This window comes from Lepisosteus platostomus, chromosome 9 (genome assembly GCF_059453375.1).
Source record: "Lepisosteus platostomus isolate fLepPlt1 chromosome 9, fLepPlt1.hap1, whole genome shotgun sequence".
Taxonomy (NCBI): domain Eukaryota; kingdom Metazoa; phylum Chordata; class Actinopteri; order Semionotiformes; family Lepisosteidae; genus Lepisosteus; species Lepisosteus platostomus.
The window spans coordinates 44,827,304-44,847,528 of NC_142619.1; the positions used below are offsets into that span (position 1 = coordinate 44,827,304).

Sequence of the window (20,225 nt, forward strand, 5' to 3'; positions counted from 1 at the left end):
GGTTAAGGGTTAGACTATCCTTGTGCAGTAAGCCCTTAAAATAATACGGTGCTAGACCATTAAGGGAATTATATGTGAACAGAAGAATCTTAATATCCACTCTGAATGAGTCACTGCAATTTACAGAGGTCGGGAACATTTGAAGAAATGGTTCACTCACATGATGTTTCAATGTTTTAATATCATCTCTGAAATCAAGTGCTTACTGTATATTCTATTTATAAGCCCAAAACATACAAACTGATCAAACCATTAAATGCTTCATACCTGATGTGGGGATTTCAGCTCAGGTGGTGCTTTAGTAAATAAAAAGTGCAGTATTGTGCTGTATGGGATGATATCTCCAACCGCTTGGCTATTGGCAATATGTTCACTCGTCTGGAAAAGCAATGGCCTAAAAATAATAGAACAAAAAATGGTCAAGAGAAATTTAAGAGCAACCTCTCAAAGTCATCAGAAACAAAGATCCTGTGTCCGGTTGTGTAGCTCCAAAAGAAGCAAATTCCAGACAGCAAAGCAAGAGAGAGGTCATTTTTTAAATGAGAAATCTCTGTTAAGAATGGGAACAGCTAGCAGACCTCACAGTGCATCTGACATTAATCTTTGCTTTCAAGTACTGCTCCTCAAACAGTTTTTTACAGTACAGTAAGTATAAAAAATAATTGAATAAAACAGATCAGTGTATTTTCATACTCAAATTATGCAAATTTAAACTGGCAATTTTGTCTTAAGAAACTGCCATAATGACATCATCAGATACTGATGACCACCAATTTTAAAACGTTAATTTAATTTATTAGTTCATAGTTCCTAAATATATTTTTCCAAGGCTCATTCTTATTTCTTTAAGTTTTAAATTCTGATAGATTACATTATTTTCAAGTGAGCTCCAACTGTCCCATGTTACAAGAGCGTTACAAGGGCGTACTGTGTACAGTATGTGTATTTTAAATAAATTGAAACTTTTTCATAGTTGAAATAATGTCTTTTATTAGCCTTAAGCTCTTTTGAAAAGACATTTTATTGCATTCATAACTACATTTGGTTAAAAAAAGAACCTTTATATTTATTTAATTTGAACAATTTATTTATGCAGAATCCATCATACAGCTAACAGAGTTTTGTACTCTGATTCAATTGAACTTCAGAAAATTAATTTAAAACAGTATTAGATTATGATGGTAATTTTACCTAAAAGAGGGAATACTGGTATGAATTCAGACATTAAAATATTTGTTTCCAGAGACAAAAGTGTTTTCAGGAAAGCAACCTCCTCATATTGACAACTTCATTAATGAGTTTAGTATGTCTGTGAAATTCCTAATAACCCAAACAAGTCCCATCTGTGTGTGGGGAAAAAACAAATGAGTTTTTTTCTTAAAAAAATGGCCACCTCTACTTCAGCCACCCTTTGCAGTCAAGACAGTACTCATTCAGGGGTAAGGTGGTTTGTTGTAGATGGGTCCATTGATGAATCAAATGTCACATGTGGTGGCTGATGAAAAGGTTTTTATCTCTTATTTGACTGGTTGGACTGAGGATTTCAAACTTGTTTCTGATGTTTCTCTGCTTTCAGGGCAATACGTTTTTTCTCAGAGTAGGAAGAGCCTCCATTCACAAAGCGCTGTCATGTGTGCTTGTCACGAACAATTTTGTACCTTTGCTCTGGCCCAGTTGATGATGTCCACACCACTCTTCCTAATATGCTCTTAATAACGTAGCCGTGGATGAGCCATTATTTCAAATCAAGGTCTTGCTGTCTTAGTGAATATGACAGTATAATACACATTCTTAGCAGACAGCCTTGGATCTGGCCTTCCCTACTCCTTCCAGTGACACCCACAGAAAACTGCCAACTTCTGCCTTAGATTCTCAGAGGAGGGTTTTATCTATTTTGGCGTTGACAGTCAAGATGGTGTCAGAACCTGTTATGCTGTTGCTGATGTCAGAAATAAGCTGCAGAGCAGTGATTGGCTGAAGCCCACAGGCAGATCTCAGAGCATTGCGCAGGTAAAGCAGGGAGAGAGTGTGAGGGTGACGTGAGAGAGAGGTGGTGACTTGCCCGACATACTGTAGATGTCTCCAATTAAAGAGGCTGTTTGAGGCATAGTGAGGGTGGTGGAGCGACTAAGCAGCCCATCAGCGTACTACTGTACGTACAGTACGTCCACCTTAGTGGACCACACCCACATTCGTAACCTACAGAAAGTCTGTGACGTTCTGAAAAAGAGGGTGGCATGTTTCTCTTCAGCACAGTAGGAAGCGGGGTGCAACATGGTGCGAGGGCACCGAGCAGTGACAAAAAGTGGGCAAAGCTGTCAGGAGAGGTGAAGCTCTCAGCAGAAAATGGCTGGAGAGTCGAAGTCCCGAAATGCACAGCCGCCAGAAAGACGTTTGCATTGCAGGGAAACATCAGGGAGCACAGCATGCACACTGATGCCGATTATCTCAATGTCAGAGCACTGACACAACGGAGCGAGCTGACTTAAACAGGCAGTTCATGAAGTGGGTTGAGTTGTAGACTGATTTCCTGATGGATTGACCAGCATCCCTACCTCGTCTGCAGGGGCTCAGCAAAAGGCTGGGAGCTCCCACGAATGTGGCGGTTATCCCTGGCAACCGCGGCACATGAACCGGTCCCAGCCCGGGCATGACAAAATCTGCATAAATCATTTCTATTTGTCCACAGTGCTGAATGCTGGGACTTATGCACTGATGGTGGTGGAAAATGGATTTGTGGCCAGTTGGTGACAAATTACATGCGATATTCATCAGATAATTATTAAGGCCAACAGGCCACTGGGTTATTTGGATGACAATCTGATTTTTGATGGGAAAATCATGTCCTTGCCTGCTGTTTGCACCTATTTCTTTCCAGAAACTGTGTAGCTAACCACTTCTTCTTTCAGATGCACGTCTCAATGAGACCAGTAATGTCAATGACATGTTGCAAAAATTCTTGAAACAAAATCTGTTTAACATTCAAAATAGTCATTGTACAAGGCTTTTATATTAAGGAGATGAAAAGACTTTAAAAATAAAAGACAAGACACCGATATGTAACCCAGCAGACGTCTGCAACAAGTATAATTCAGTAAGAATTAAACTTTTCTTTTAAAAAAGAACTCAGAGACTCTATGTCAGGAGAACATCAGCCATGATGTAATGGATATTTAAGGTCACAGAGGCTTAAAATGGATTCTGGTGCAGGCAGTTTCCAGCATGAAGACATTTAAGGTACATGAAGCTGCTGTCATCAGTGGTTTTGTATCGTCTCTCCCAAATAATTGATATGAAGAAAATAATTCAAACATGACTAGGATGGGTATCCCTTAAAATGAAAAAGCCTTTAATTTACTGCTAAATTGATAACAGTAGACAAGAACATAATACTATGGAAGAGGCACTTTTCCTCATTCTGTATTAGCAATTAAAAACATTTTATGAAGCATTAATTTGGACAGAGCGTTGTTAAAGGAAGTAAAACTTGATTTTACTCAGAAGGTATAGCTGTCAACAGTCACAATAACTCATTATATTGCAGTTCCAGCCACAAGCTTTAAGCATTTTCTGTCACTCACACCATGCTCTCTTTCAGCATCATGACCTTATTAAACTTAAATTTGCAACAAGCATACACAACAGTTTTAGTACCAAATGGTGGGACATTTCAAACCACTGTACAACACCTTCTTAAGGTGTAGTGTAAATACAGTACACATACAGTATAAACACCATATACTGTAACTGCCTATAAACCTATTTGTAACCCGGATAAGGGATAACTAGAAGCTGATTTAGCAAATATGTACAATAGTTTAGAGAAAAGGAGGAATAATGTATGAAACTCATTGTATATACAGAATCAATAGCTAGAGCCAATGCTTTATCTACATTGGGGCTGCAAAGTGCTATTTTGGATTCCACTTCATGTAATTGTGGTATGTTTTTTAGGGCAGCAGGTTGTCAATAGCTTTACAGTCACATCTCCCAGAAACACTTTACATATACTATATTTCTAATTTTACAATGATTAGATTCATTCATAGCGTGATAATTTTATAGATGATCCTTTGGTTTTGATAACCTATTAAGGTGCATGCTGTATCTTTTTTACTGGTGCAGATTCTTCTCAGGAGGGATATCTGACCACTATATAATACAGAAGCTCTCTAGCTCCTCCATGTTAGGCATCCTGCACTTGTGCACTTAAGCCTACTGTTATGAGTCCATGTGTGTCAAGCAAAGCATAAATGACCAATGAAGATATTTGATTTTTTCATTATGCCATCCACACATTGCCTCCCTAAGGCACACTACCTCTTGAAAGGGATCTAGGCTGTTGGTAAGGGTGCGGAGGTGCTGGAATGCCACTATTTTCCCACTAGTTGTCATTCAAAACTTGGTGACGGAAGTCAGTGCTCGATAGAAGAGGTCACAGGCCAAGTAAATAATGAAGTGGAAAACGATGTGTCAGATCCTGTTTCAGTGAAATGCTTAGTTTTCGAATCGTTTCCAAGATGGAACACATCAAATGTATTGTTGAAGGGGAGAAGCACAAAGAGCTCCATGACCCCAGCAATACAGAGACATCACAAAAACAGACTTGGTTAGGAATGCTATTTTATCTGTGTGCTGTGAACTGCGACAGCATTATATATAATAAACCACATGGCTGTCATAATGGAATTAAAATCTAATTTTAAAATAATATTTTTAATATAAATTAATTTAATTTAAATTGAATTAATTAAACAATGAGGTAGTATAATCTGTTTAATATATATAATGAATAAGCTGTTTATACAAGTTCATTAGTATCTGTGCTATAGCATTGACTACAAAGAAATGAGCTTGTTTTATTTATGCACATGTATCAGAAGCAGTGTAGATTCAGCTTCAGATCGATTAATTTTGTAAGCAGAATGGGTACTAAATTAATTAGAAGCTGACGGAATTTTGGAGAGCAACACTACAATGTCAGTGACAGAGTGCAGAATATCTTCAGCATACATGGAGACAGCATGGTTTAATTGTTGAAATTCAAGGAAAGCCTTTGGTATTTTGGCAAATATTCTACGTTAAAGGTTCAAATGAAAGAAGAAACCGAAGGGAGGAGAGTGGGCAATCCTGTCTAGTGGCTCTTTTAATAGTGAGTTCATCATACCAGAGTATACCATGGCAGCAGGAATGATATATCTGTCCCCGGGCACAGATGTTATAATGTGCACCATAGATCAAGATGATCAAATGTTTTCTCAGCACAACTCACAAAGCATTCATATTTGCTTAAATGGAACAAATGATGCATATAATCTAAATCAAGATCCCTCTTCACAAAACTATTCTGATGAGGATGAATAAACCAAGCCATGTAATTTTCAAGACACATGTCCAGAAACTTTTGGGTATAATTTAATGTCTGAATTAATTAGAGATATTGGATCAAGGTTTGATTGCTCGAGTAGTTTTTTTCAGAACTAGGGAGAAAAAAACAGTATTACAATTTGAGATGGAACGTTCCCTTTGGGATTATAGTATAATTTGGCAAACACAACTGATCACAGCAAATTGAAAAGTGTTCAAAGCAGTTCAGATGGAATGTCCAGAGCCAATTTGTACACTGCAGTCCAAATTTTAATTTTGTAAGAGAAATGGCTTGTCCAGTTTATATCTTCTTCTTTAAATAATTTGAAATATTTATTTTGTGAAAAACAGGAGCAAGCTGCAGCATGAAATAAAGAGGCTGAGTTAGATATAACAGAGCAGAACATCAGAAAAAACTAACTTTCTTGGTATCAGACTTTTTAATAAAGATCGAATAACCAGAACAGATGATATACTAAAACAAAAGCTTCTAAGTAGTACAAATATATACCATATAATACCGAGTACTTTTTTCTATTGTTAACTGTTATGCGACAGAATGAGAGGCTTCTGTGTGGGAAACTAACTTCCTAGTTAAACCACGGCTATAGTAGGGGCTTGAACCAAGGCAGCAGCTTTTAAGTGTGGGACACTCATAAAAATGTGAACAGAAATCCTTGGAAACAAGCTGCAAGGATAAGACTTCAGTGTAATTATCTGCATCCCTGGGATAATTAAGAAGCTTATAAATGAGCAGCCTAGGCCAGCTCCCCAAAGTCCTCCTCCTTTGTGGGCTTTTCAGGATAAAAATCGAGCAATAGCAAAAATACAATAACCTATGGTTTAACTAAAGGGTCCAATGCCAGCTCACAGACTGGAGGCTGAGAACTTCAGGAGTAAAGACAGTCAGTCTGCACTTCAGACTTTAGACTCAAGATGAGTTTTAAGAGTAAAACAGACTGCTACCATTTCATGGGCACCAGTGTTTGGAATGGAAAAGAGTTATGAAATGGGATCAGCTGGGATTGTGACACAGAGGGGCAAGAAAACAGAGGGCTAGACCTTCTAGAAATTCATTAAACGTTCTGAAACATAAAATCCAACTGTGATATGCTCTGTCTCACTGCTCCAGTGTGTGTTTACTTAAGGAGCACTACAATACCATATTTTTAAAGCACTTTATTGTTTCGGAGAATCAATTACACAGCAAATTCCTATTCTAATCTGAACAAAGACAGTTAGTTTCCCTAGCAATAGTCATCAGACAAATAAGGAAATGGCCAATCTGTGTATCATTAGCATCACACAAATATAATTGAAGTACAGTGATTCAATTAGTCAGCCTCATGAATGCAACTTTAATGTTGACTGAAAGACTGAAAGCTTGCAAACCAGACACAGGGGGTACTCCAGACAGCAAAAACCAAGTTGTGCATTGTGCAGACAGAATGCAGCAAATGCAATCACAGAAGGCAGGACTGTACTAATTTATGACCTTGGGACATAATTCAAATGAAGCTGTAACACTGACAGCTGGATATGTTAAGTTACAGTTGAGATGATAAATGAAAGATGAAAAGTAAATGTCACCGATGACTGTGTACTAATCAAACCAACACTTTGATTAAAGTTCCTTATTAAGAGTGATTAGTAATGATTTAAGGCTGCAGGGAATCAAACAGGAGTTTCGTTTTCAGCTAATCAAGACGTTGAGCATGCATGTATCAAAGAAAATTCAAATAAATGAGTCTGGAAATATAGTCGCACTGTAGCTATTTTCTTTCAATGACTTATTACAGTCCTGTTAAAAAGCTGACTGAATGAAAAATATCCACTGGAAAATCATTTACCGATTAGAATGTGTGTTCAATTAAACAACAGGAAATAATGAAGGTCAGTGTTGTAGCTATTATTTCCCTCTTAGACAATGAAAACACAAATACCGCCTTGGAGATTTAAGCCAAAAAAAACTTGCTTAAAGGAACAGTGAATTAACATTGTGCATATAATATAGCCCTCTAAACTGTACACATCATGCTTTTAACATTCTGATAAACACTACTTTCTATGATATGCATGTACTTTACTTTGAAATGAAGGTAGCATCACATGAACTTGAAAATCACTCAGCACTCAGTGTTTTCTTCAGTTTAAGGCAGGAACAGAGCTAATAGCAGATGAAGAAATACTTCACAAATACTCTAAAAGATGGTAAATCTTTGTATGACTGAGGAATTTAAGGTACATGGTGAACTTGACCTTCATCCTCTACCCCTCTCGTACATGTGTTATGAGATGCAGCTTAACATGAGAAGGTGGTCTATTAAAATAAAGATATATTGACTGATAGAATCTCCTTGTTTAATACTAACGTGTGCACTATCTTATCAGAAAGTTTACAAAATAGGAGGAGGCTACAGTATATGGCCCATCTAGCATCTAGTTTTTTTTTACTTGAACAGTTTAGTCAACTTAAATGCAAATCCAAGACAAACCTGACAGGCTTTAACAGTTACAGGCATTTCAGTTTTACGCAATTTGTAAGGGTGCTAAGGAGGACGAATGCCACTAGTTATTAGTCGGTTTTATTGGCAGGATGTGATTGCCACTACATCTTCTGGTCCTTTGGAAGTTGGTGCCTGTTATCCATTTAATTTCCTTTTTGTTCTTCAACTGAGATTGCTAAATCTATGCGGAAATGGTACTCTCGCAACAGCCCCACACTGCAGAGCTGAAGCGTTTGGATACTTACCGGAAAGATCTCAGCAATCGGTAGGGCTTGCCCAGGTCGGACACCCTTCTGCACAGGGGAGCCACGGCCATCTCCATCTGACACAGAGAAAGGGTTACACTGGAGAGATGCCAGACCACCACTGGAGTAACACCTGATTCACAGCCACAGAGGATCCCTAAGAGGGTGTGGATTAACACTGCAGTCTCCATCCAAGGCATCTCTGGAAGTCCCAAACTGAGACTCCAGAGTATGACTCAGTGCCAAGAATAACTAGTTATTATAAGGAAACAGCTTTCTGTAACACTTTAAACCAGAGAGCATTGTTCTCCAGTGAAAGGCAGATTGTAAAAAGAAGGAAACCCTTTCTTTGCAATTTTTTTTTCTTTCCAGAAAGAAAATGGTGTTATATTGTGCAGAACAAAATTAATGTTTTCAATGCCAATTAGGAAACAGTTTTGTGTGCAATCAGAGATTACTGTTTTTGTCATTTCTGGTCACATTACACAATGTTAACTAATTCCAGAGCTGTAAAAGGAAATGTATTGTTTATCCACTAGGGTCTGGGGATTATACAAAGACCTAAAAATGTTATGGAAGATAAGATACTGTATGCTCTTAAATTATAAAGCTAAACAAATGAAAAAGTTGGATACACAGACTAAAGATTGGAAAATGAAAATAATAATTAAAAAACAAAAACAAACAGATTTCGGTTTGACTGAAGCTTCATGGTTTGGATCTTTTACTTTCTATGTAATGAATGGGTAAGGACTGAACAATGATATAAAAAGTTTCTACTACTTAAGGAAATTATCACTAGTTTCCTAATTACAGAGGTTGCACACACATCATTTCCTGAACACATGTATAACTTCTCTAAGGGTGTTAATGACAGACAGGACTACAGCAAAGAGGTACTGTAGAAAATAAAATAGCGCTGATCTGAACTTAGGTAGTATGTGAAATGCAGGGTAATTCTCGTCTTATGTGACAGGCATTTCAGATCTATGACAGTTTCCATTTCACAAGCCATAGTATACAATTTATGGAACAAATCTCTAGAACCTCAAACATCAAAAGGGCGAAAAGCAGATTTCACCTTCAATGACACCACTTCACCTTTGCCTCTTATCGCTAGCATTTCACTTTGTAGCTTGAACCACTGACTTCTAACAGCCTCTGATGCAATTGCTCTCCTGACAGCTCTGCACAGAAATCTAGGCAGAGGGGCTGAAATGTTCTGTTTGCTTTTACCCATTCTGTGCTTTAAAGAGTTTTCAGAGAAGGCTTTCTTCTTATATCCGTAAATGCAGAGAATTTCAAAGACAGAAACTGCACCTGGACAGTTGCTTAAAATCACGGTTTATCCAGGCACTGCCTTCAACTGCAGTTAGCTTTTCCCACTGTAACTCTATGTGCTTGACTAAAATGCTAGGCTTTGCACCTTTTTTATTACAGGGTCATGTACTTTGACAAATTAAGAGAGGGTTTAGCTAACTGGATATTGTGTGCAGTTTGGTGGAAAGATTCATCTCTCTTTTCACAAATTTCAGGCTACAGAAAGTAAAAGTGAATAAACCCATGCTGATTGAATTGTTGATTTGTAGTCCGACAGCTGAAAAGCACAAAAAAGACATCTGGCAATAGGCTTTACAGAAATATTACTTAAAAGTATCAAAAGACAATGGGTTTAATTTCAATGTATTGATTGTTGAAGTTGAACACAGTGCTTCATGAGGATTGTAAACTACTTTTGCTTTATCTCCTAAAAGATTTAAGAGTTTGTCATATTTATGAAAAAATGACATTTCTTTCAGAAGGCCATCATACAGAAGATATTTTTTGTGATTTTTTAGAAATATTTAAGTGCCATAAAAAAAGGTACAATCCAAAAAACTGGTAACACCCAGCTCACAAGATGTTTTTGATGTACAAACAAATTTGGGACAGATGAAAACATTTTCTTAATCAAAAGATGAAATTAAAACTCAGTGTACAGCATTCTGAACTGAAAATGTATTGTGTAGCATAAAATCCTGTAACACTCTTTTATGAACATTAGTACAAATAACAGTTAAAATATTCACTCTTTCAGAAACAGCTGTGAATAGTACATTAAATATATTATAATTAAGGTCATATACTGTACTTAGAGGAAATACTCTCTGTTCTTAAACATTATAAAACATAAACACTCCATTAAAAAAACATAAAAAAATTAAAAATAATAAATACACACTAATAAAATGATCTCTATAAAAATCAGGTTAGAATGAATAACAATAATGGTGAACATGCAATGATTATTGATTATGAACTAATGCCTCTAATATCTTGACACCCTGTGACTACTGTCCCAATTTGGGACGAAAATGTCTCACTACTTCGCTAACTGTGACGGTCACATTACTAAAGCACATATATTTAATGATCTGAATCAAAATGCAGAAGTACAAGGAACACACTACAAGATTAAAAACCTAGGCCATTTCATGTTCCAGAAAGTATTACCGCAGTCGCTGTGGAGAGCCGTGGGTTAAGAACTGACAGCTTTCTGTGAAAGAGATCTGTGCTGAGCTGTCTGAAAACTGGGCCAGGATATCAGCAAAGAGAAGATCAAGAGTGCAGCGATGCAGCTGAACATCATATCTACCTACCTGAGCAAAGTCAGCGGCCAGTCTCATCTTCCCTCCTTCTCCCAGTGGCCTCAGCAGCCCTGCGTTCCTTACGAAGAGCTCAATGGACCTCTGTGCAATGGCTTCAGTATTGTCATAGATGAAGTCGATGCACTCAAAGTGCCGGAAGTAGTCGCTCATCACCCGTGCTACAAAACCCTGTAGCTCCTTCATGTACAGTGAACATGGTACATCTGGTTTTCCTGAACTGGACAGTGGTCTTCAAAAAACAACAAAAATCATTAAAACATTTTTTTTCAAAACACGCATGAACCCCACTTTAAAAAGTTATAACACAAACAGATTCTAGAATTTCCAACCTCTATGGTTTAATGGTGTCAGCAGAAACTGAGTTAAACTGCTTGTGTAGGGGGGTTATTAGAAATGGAAATCTAAATGCCCATTAACAAATAAACATGTTTATAAGCTTATGTCAAAGAATGAACAAGGGCATGCAACCATACATACAAGTAGCACTCCATAGTAATTAAATTTACCACCTGAACATTTTCTACACGTTACACAATACTGCAAAGGAAATACAAAGTATATTTGTTAAACACTTTACAGAACATACAGCTAGTCTGTCAGTACATTATATACAGTTAGACAAAAAGTGTTACAAAAGTAACATGACTCTCAAGGTACTTTCAAAAATTGTAAATCAGGTTTTATTTACAGTTTTATTAACTGATATTAAGTTAAATGAAATATTTTGAAAAGCCTGGGTATGAGATAGACACTAAACGACTATCAAACATAATCTAGCTAAATTATAAGAAGATGGTCTTCTGAATATTACAAAAACATATGACTAGAAATCTTACTATAAGATACATTACAAGGAGCATTGTTCTAGCTACAATGATAATGAGTATGAGAGACAGAATGTCATTCTTTTACAAATATACAGTATACAATACCTTACAGTTATATGCAGCATGACCTAAAATTTACCATATCATAAAAATGAAAATGAAAGCAACACCTTAATGGTAATGAATAAAAACACTGCTGTGCTTTCTAAATACTGTTTCTAATCTCCACCACTGTATTTCCAACAAAGCAGGGCCTAACATTCATGTCACTTCACCTGTGAATGGTATTGTCATTCAGAACCTTATTCTGAATGACCTTATGTCATTCAGAGTCATATCTAAAAGCACATACAATTGCTGGCATATTCCAGTCTTATAGAATAGCCTTTAACAGAAATCATCCCTTTAGGATTACAGAAAATCTGAGATTCACTTTGATGCTTTTTCTCCATCATTTATTTAGCATTTGGCTGCACACAGCTATTGTGTTTTAAAATGGAAAGTAATCCCACCAGTCATTCCTTTGAAAAGAATAGAGCAGGAGTTTTACAATATTTAATGTTAAGGCACAGCTTCTGTAGAAAAAAAAGAACAATCCTTGCCATTTAACATGCACAGCAGATTAATTTCCTACATTTTCTAACAATATCTTTAGTATCACAATTTAAATACCATGTCCCTTCATACTGTATTGAATATGGCAGTGTCTATTATGAATGTAAAGACTAAGATAAGTAATCAACAAGAAAGAGGCTGTTACATAGGGCTTCCAGGCAGCTAAGCCTCCTGTTATAGAGTATTTTAAAAATGCTGTATTCTTTAAAGAAACCTTCCTTAAAACGTCCTCATTTATTGTATAAGAAAGGTCATTATGCAGTGGTAAAGCAAAAACTTTAAATTACCTTCAATCTGAAAAATTCATATCAGAAGAAGCACCTCATTCTAACTTATGGCTGTCTTGACACATTTTGACCAATTTGATCCTTCAGTATGTCAGAAGATTTATTTTTTAAAAATGTAATAATAAGCTGTACTAACCACTAGGCTTATGCTGTGATAAGGTGGAATTTTTTTTACTAAAGATGACATTAGATCAGATTAGTTATTTCAAACCTCTCAGACAAGCATCTTGCTGGGCTGCGCTCTTTGATAATGGACCTACAGCGTGAAAAGATCGTCACGGATAAGAAAGCTTCACTGCACAATGTAAATTCAGTTATTACACTCTAATGGACCTTTAGATGAACAGAGCTGATCTAAAATCACATTTTATAAAATTAAAATAGAATGGCAATGGGTTTTATCCTTGGATAAAAAAAAACAGATTCACTACAGGGGGTATTAAGTGCTTGGGATTTTCAGTAGGAACTGTTCAAATGGCTTCCAGACATTTTTTTTTTCATTTAAAATCAACTATTTTTTCTGCCTGTCCAATCTACTGTTTAGGAATTGCCAATTTCATACTCAATCTGGCTCACCGCTAGATCTTCTGAAAAGATGAGGAAATAACACTTTTGGAAATGTGTCTTTTAGCCCAACAACAACCCTATGCACTACAAACCCAGAGAGCAAACCAATGAGCTTTCATGTTGGATGGAAAACTGACCACATACCAGCAGGTCGATTCCCCAGCTGGGTTCATCCAACACAAACGTCAGCCAAACGGGCATCAACCACTGGGGGCTCCCAAGCATGGGCTGGCTCAAGGCACACCACCAGATTTGAAACCACGATCTCCCCAGTTATCCTGCGCTCAAACATCAGCGTCTGTTTTTAACTACAGGAGGCAGTTGAGCACCCTTCAGGCAACTTAAGCTGATTAAAGGGAGTGAACTGCTAAGAAACTCCAATAGGTGTTTCACAAAGGAAGGATTGCACAGCTTTCGACACAGAAAAGCTGACATTATACAGCAAAGTAGATACCATTAATTTTACAAAAACATCTGTAACATAACCAGGGCTTGGGTTTGATGGTCTCAATATCTTTAACAAAGAGGTCAACTTACATAGTTTATTCATAAAGTGCTAGAGGAGCAATATATTGATGTATGTCCGCACATGAAAAATACTATGTGGCAAGGGACTTTACAGAGACATTTAGTAGAGCACTGTTAGACAGCTCCAAACACAAGTGGAGAATGACAGTGTGGATAATTACCCAGAGAAATCCTCCTGGTGCATGGTGATGATAATGGCCTCCACTGAGTCACCGACAGAATGAAGCAACGGCTGCACAGCACTCCCCATGAGAGCCTGCACTGTCTGGAGCAAAGAGCAGCACAACTCAGATAAGAGCAGTCGACTCTCGCCCCGCACACACCCACACAGGAGAGCGATACACAAAAACATAAGAAAAACACCATCCATGGATCCTGTCTTAAAACGTCAACTCTGGTTTTCCATGTGGTCCTTTATAGCCAGTTCATTAGGAATTCTATTCTCTCAGTCACGCACTAGCAAGGCTTAAAATATAATTGCATGTGAGTACATGACAGCAAACATTACTACCACAGCTGACTGCCTTAGCCGATGTTTTCAAGAATGTAGATTATATCAGTAGGGTCAATTTAGATTTATGAGTAAGACATGCAAGATCTGCTAATTTCTCAGTTTCTTGAGATCACCACAAACACAACAGTTCACTTTTTCAGATCTTGGCAGCGCTCATCATTAAAATAGCAGCAGTCTGGATTAATGGCTCGGATGCTAGACTCAAAACTAAAAGGCTTTAGGCTCAAATTCCAGGTTTTATGCCTGGAAAATGGGCTTCACTGAGACGGCTTCAGTTGAATGCCTAGCTGTATAAATGAGTACAAAGGTACATTACTTGGGATAAAAGCATCAGCCAAAAAATTGACATAATAATAAAATATCTGTTAAAAAGTAATTAAAATAGCAAATGAAAAGCTCTAAAATACTGAATTTGGAAACTTATGTCCCCATTGTGCACCGTGCAGTGAGATTCTTTTGTATTAAAAACACTGGCAGCTCTTTAAACTTTACATGGTCATTGCTTTTTACATTATACCATCTATAATAAAAAAGTGTCAAGATTATAATCTTATGTATTCTAGAGGGATACTGAGGTGGCATCATCAAGATAAATTCCACTGGCCCATTTACACTTTTCCGTAGACCAATGTGATACATTTTTCATTTTTTAAAACATTTGCTTACCGTGCAGTACAGAAAATCTCAGACTTTGCAATACATGGCTTCAGTAACTATGCCAGTTCTAAATTCACCAAGGACACTTATATCAAAAAATAAAACAAAAATGACCTACATTTTTGTCAGATCGGTTTACAGGAAACTGAAGTAAAATTCATTCAGAATTATGCAGCTTCTGCTCAACAGTGCCTGCCTCTCAAGTAAAAGATTTAATCTAAGCAATGCTTCCACTTAACATGGAAATGTGACAGTAAAAAAACAAAGAAGCATCTACATACATGTAAGACTTTATATGAATCTTTTTATACTCTTCTTAATAACCAAAATGACAATCATTTTTAATAAGCTATATCCTGTATTATTTTTTCCAAATGAAAGTCACAGCATAAAGAACTTTAACAAATTATCTGCCTTGAGGACCTTTAGAATGACTGAAATATAAAAGAATTCCAAAGTATCTTTATCAAGTACCTAACAAACAAAAATCTGATATGTTAATGGTACAAGATTAAAGGCCAATGCAGTGTGTCTTTGGGTGTTTTTCTCCCACATCACATAAATCTAAAAACTTTGCAGCACCTGCCTCAACTAGACGCATCACCAAACCAAGCACGTTATCGCTAGTATTAAATCCATCAATCCATTTTCTAACCGTTTCTTCCAATTCAGGGTTTTTGGGGAGCCGAGACTATCCCAGCAAGCAATGGGCAGAAGATGGCCATACCCTGGATGGAACTCCCGTCCACTGCAGGGCACACACACACTCACACCTTTGACTTGTGGGAAAATTTTCCCACTGACCTATCTGTATGTTTTTGGACGGGGGGAGGAAATCAGAGCACCTAGATCACACCCCAGCTCCAGAATTGAACCCAGGGCCACAGCGCTGCAAAGCGATAATGCTAACCACTGTGCCACCACTGGTATTATAAACAAAACTGATTTCAGTGTTTAAGATGAGTTTGTCTCATGCTGCATAGCCACCACACCCCTCTTGCTCGGTTTGCAGATGGTCTCCTTTTCAATTTAATGTCCTTCCACCTCGGAAAATCATACCACATGCTATTACCACGTGAACAGCATCAGAGAGAAGCCTCGATCTCAAGCTCAGGATTAGGTACTTCTCATGGATGCTGATCACTATTGTGTTTAAATGAGGAAATTGCATGTTTACTTTGTATATTTTGAGATACATTTAAAGATGATGCAACAGCATTTTAATTCCTTCTTCCAATAGATTTTGCACATTTCAAGGCTCCAGATCAATAAAAGCATTATTCCAATGACAAAATGGAGCCCACAAAATGCAACATGACATCACATAGTTCTTCTGGGACACTGCCAGTCAGTCCTACAGAACAAGAGGCAAAGATGGCTTATCATGATTTCAAAATTCATATGGAATTTTGAGTCTGAAGTCAGGCAGAAGAGACAGAGATAAAAGATATGGACTGTCTATGAAGTGAGCTTTGTTTTTTAAAACGTGGAAGCATAATCTCAACAATAAATCCAATGAATTATGCGTTATTCAGATAAGTAGCTGCACATCTCCCAGTTACTCCATCCGTTTCTATGAAACAAAAATGTTTACAATTACAATTCTGTGTCTACTGAAAATCTTGTCTTCTGCTCTAAATAGTTGCAATTGTGAACTGCTTGTCAAGGTAGTAACATTGCCTTAATAATAACAATAATCTGAATAACAGGCACTACAGGTACAAACTATTATTTACATTGATACACAGAGTATGTAACACGTACAGTACCTCTAAGGCAGTAGTCAGGGCCTGCTCAGCAGCTGGAGGAAAGGAGCTCATACTAGAGATCACCTGCAAAATAAGACAAACACACACCAAGTGCCTCTTGAAGTAACTACTGCAGTCATGGTTATTTCATGTTCCATATAATCAGGTCAACTTTATATGTATATCAAAGCTTTAATTTAAAGATAATCATAATTACAGGTTTGTTTTTTTTCAATTGTATAACAAAATAAACTTGTATCAAACAAAGACAGTACCTGCATCCTGATGTGAAGCATGTGTTGTAGATGTACAGTTAGTATGACTTCCAAGTTAGTACATTTCAGTTAGTTTTACCTGGTAATGTACGTACTATTACATTGCTGTATATAGCGCTGTTTACTTCTCTTGCCTTTTCAGACCAAATCGCTGGTCTGTTAAGGTGCTAAAATGTATAGAAAATGACCATCTTTAAAAACCAATTAAAGTTTAACAGAATTTGAACCACAACCCCCAGGCCTCATTTCTTCTAACTATATGCTAAAGAGTGCAGTGTCATGAGGAGTTTCATATGCTGGCTCCTCATGAACTCTCTTAAGGTAACTCTTAATGTTATAATGTTTTTACTGCCTTTGTTTGAAATTTTAAACTTGATGAATTTTCTTAAAATATTTAATTGCAAGGGCAATTTTAGTTTTATTAAGGTATTAATCACTCTGGCCCAGAATACTACGAACCATAAAATCCCGACGAGGAAGTCATGCATTCTTAATTCAACAAACTTGGGTTCTGCTTCACACCAACCTTTCCTGCAGCAAATGCTCTTTCATTTCGCTTTGCATGAACAACTGTAATTGCAAATTGCTGTAATTGGTCTGACTGATACCAGTGTCTAATTCTATATTATGGCTTCGGTTTCACTGCCAGCTGGGGTGGGTTTGTTTTCTCATCAGGCCTGCCTAGCTCAGTTGTGCCTTTTGTTTCGCACGACCACCTCTGAAAAAGCAACTGCCTTTCGTAATTAATAATCAAGCTTGTAGATCAAACTTTGCAATGGCACTGTGGAACTCCAATTAACAAGACAAAAACTGAAGGTCATCACCAGAAATTGCTTCACGATGATTTGCAAGCTTGTCAAGGAGGGGTTGAAAAGTTTAATGGAATTCATTATTAGACGAATGCTTGGGAATTATAATTATGTGTCAAAGTTTACGGCACTGAGCTACAGGAAAGAAAACCCAGCAGTTAATGAAACCTGCAGCACCTGCTGTGCTGGCCTCTAGTGTGCCTTACCTTCCCCACTGACTGGTGCAGTCTGTGCAGGGAATTGACGACAGCAACATTTCTCCTCTGCCCATCAGTTAGAGGCCCAATAACCTGACTGGCATCCCCCTGTGTGGACAGCTGTTGAAGACACAAATATCCGAATTGAAAAATGAAGGGATGGAGAAAAACCTTAACGATCAGTAAGACAAGGTACACTTGAAGCTCAAAGAGGTCAAAAACCCCAGGCTCTGAACACTCAAATGTTCAATCCGTTTACGGATCGATACGACCCTGTTTTCACCACAGAGGATTTTAAAAAAAAGGAAAGAAATCAGTCAACTGCAACGGCTCCACTTTTTCCTTTTAAGTGGCTACTGTCATCACCTGCAGGCAATGCAGCTGAAAGTAACTGATTAACTTATAATCGCCTATTTGATGGCTCTAACAAGCACTTGACAAGAGTGAGCTGTAACTGTTATTGCGCCCTGTCATGTGGAAATTAAACTCCACTCTCTCCTCAATGAATTCAGTGGAAGGGGTTAAAAAATAAACATCTTTATTCCTTATGTGTTTTTAAGAAAGATAATACAACAGAATAAACACAATCAAATACATAAAGCAAACTAGAATATCAGCAAAATCGTTTCCCTGAAATACAATTTCCACCTCGTGTAAGATTCTGCTTCTGAAAACTTACGTTTTACAGAAAACAATCCCATCTGGCCAGTGACACTCGCTCAATTCCTAATACCACGGTGGTCAGAAACCTTCGCCTCGCAGAGGTCAGTGAGTCAAGAGTCCCAGTGTGACTCTGCCACACCACCAGGCTTCCAACAGGCGCAGATCAAAGTGAATCAGTTTACTGAAAAAGCACAGCACTTCCCAATCTGTGTCACCAAGAAGGACTAACTCCATGAATTCAGGAAGACACAATAAGAGAACTCTCTCTTAATGCTACCATCCAGAATTTTAATTTTGATACTATATAGAATACAAGAATCTGAAAAGAAATACAAGAGCCTGGAAAGAATGGTATGAGAAACTTGAAACAAAGGAAGGAGAGGACCAAATCTACAAGATTGCTAAACATAGAGCGAGACAGAAAAAAGATATTATCCGGGTGGCGGTACTCAAGGATGGAGAAGGCAGAGTCTTGATTAAACAAGAACAGATCAAGCAAAGATGGCTGGAGTACTTCAAAAATCTGTTAAATGTAGAAAATGAGAGGGAGAACCTAGTGGAGGCAGACGTAGTGTGTGGACCAATCCAAGAAATTTCAGTAAAGGAAGTGACAGAAGCTATCAAAGAGATGAAAGTGGGCAAAGCAACTGGACCATCAGGAATAGCAGCAGAACACTTTAAGAACCTCGATGAAGAGGGGATTCAGTGGCTGACGAGATTGCTAAACAATATTGCAAAGGAAGAGAGAATTCCAGAAGAATGGACAAAAAGCAGTATGGTTACCATCTACAAGGAGAAAGGAGACCCAATGGAGTGTAAAAACTATAGAGGAATAAAACTTCTGGAACATGGATTGAAAATCCTGGAAAAAATTCTGGACAAGAGACTCAGGAAGATAATCAGGATCCACAACTCACAATTTGGATTCTCAGCGGGGAAAAGCACAACAGATGCCATTTTTGTGATGAGACAGTTACAGGAGAAGACACTAGAGAAAGGGAAAAAGCTGTATGTGGCCTTTCTGGACTTGGAGAAGGCATATGACCGTGTGCCCAGAGAGGTGGTGTATTGGTGCTTGAGGAAGAAAGGAGTACCAGAAAGCATGGTGAAGTTAGTTCAAGCAACCTATAGAGATACAACTACAAAGATGATAACACAACAGGGAGAGACAAAAGAGTTTGAAATCACAGTTGGAGTACACCAAGGATCAGCACTAAGTCCTTTCCTTTTCATAAACATTATTGACACACTGACAGAGGAGGTAAGAACAGAAGTGCCTTGGGAACTCATCTTTGCTGATGATGTGGCACTGATGGCAGACTCAGAAGTAGAACTACAGGAGAAAGTGTTCAAATGGCAGAGGAGTCTGGAAAAGGGTGGACTGAAAATGAATGCAGAAAAATCTGAAATAATGGTAATGGAGAGAAGAGGAGATACTATGACCAATGTTGAGGAGACAAATGGAGGAAAACTGAAACAAGTTGATGACTTTAAATACCTTGGATCAAAACTGGTAAAGGGAGGAGAAACACTGGAGGCAGTAAAACAAAGAGTGAAAGCTGGATGGAACAAGTGGAGAGAAATAACTGGAATAATCTGTGACAGGAAAATTCCCAGAAAGTTAAAGTGCAAAATGTACAAGACTGTGATTAGACCTGTATTACTATATGGAGCTGAATGCTTGGCAGTTGGAAAGAGGGAAGAGAACTTGATGAGAAGAACTGAAATGAGGATGTTGAGATGGATTCTGCAGATTTCAATGAAGGATAAG

The 20,225-nt window shown here is 37.7% G+C and overlaps 1 protein-coding gene across 1 annotated transcript in view; it reads right to left on the bottom strand.

Moving 5' to 3' along the window:
* The window catches only part of cog5 (component of oligomeric golgi complex 5), a 187,072-nt gene that overhangs the window by 9,406 nt on the left and 157,441 nt on the right, over positions 1 to 20,225 (bottom strand). Inside the window, exons 15-20 of the mRNA XM_088645186.1 lie at positions 17,801 to 17,911; positions 16,532 to 16,594; positions 13,753 to 13,856; positions 10,759 to 10,996; positions 8,120 to 8,196; positions 268 to 394 (exon numbers count right to left, since the gene is read on the bottom strand). Of these exons, the coding sequence (XP_088501312.1) occupies positions 268 to 394; positions 8,120 to 8,196; positions 10,759 to 10,996; positions 13,753 to 13,856; positions 16,532 to 16,594; positions 17,801 to 17,911 (720 nt within the window). The remainder of the gene's footprint in view (positions 1 to 267; positions 395 to 8,119; positions 8,197 to 10,758; positions 10,997 to 13,752; positions 13,857 to 16,531; positions 16,595 to 17,800; positions 17,912 to 20,225) is intronic.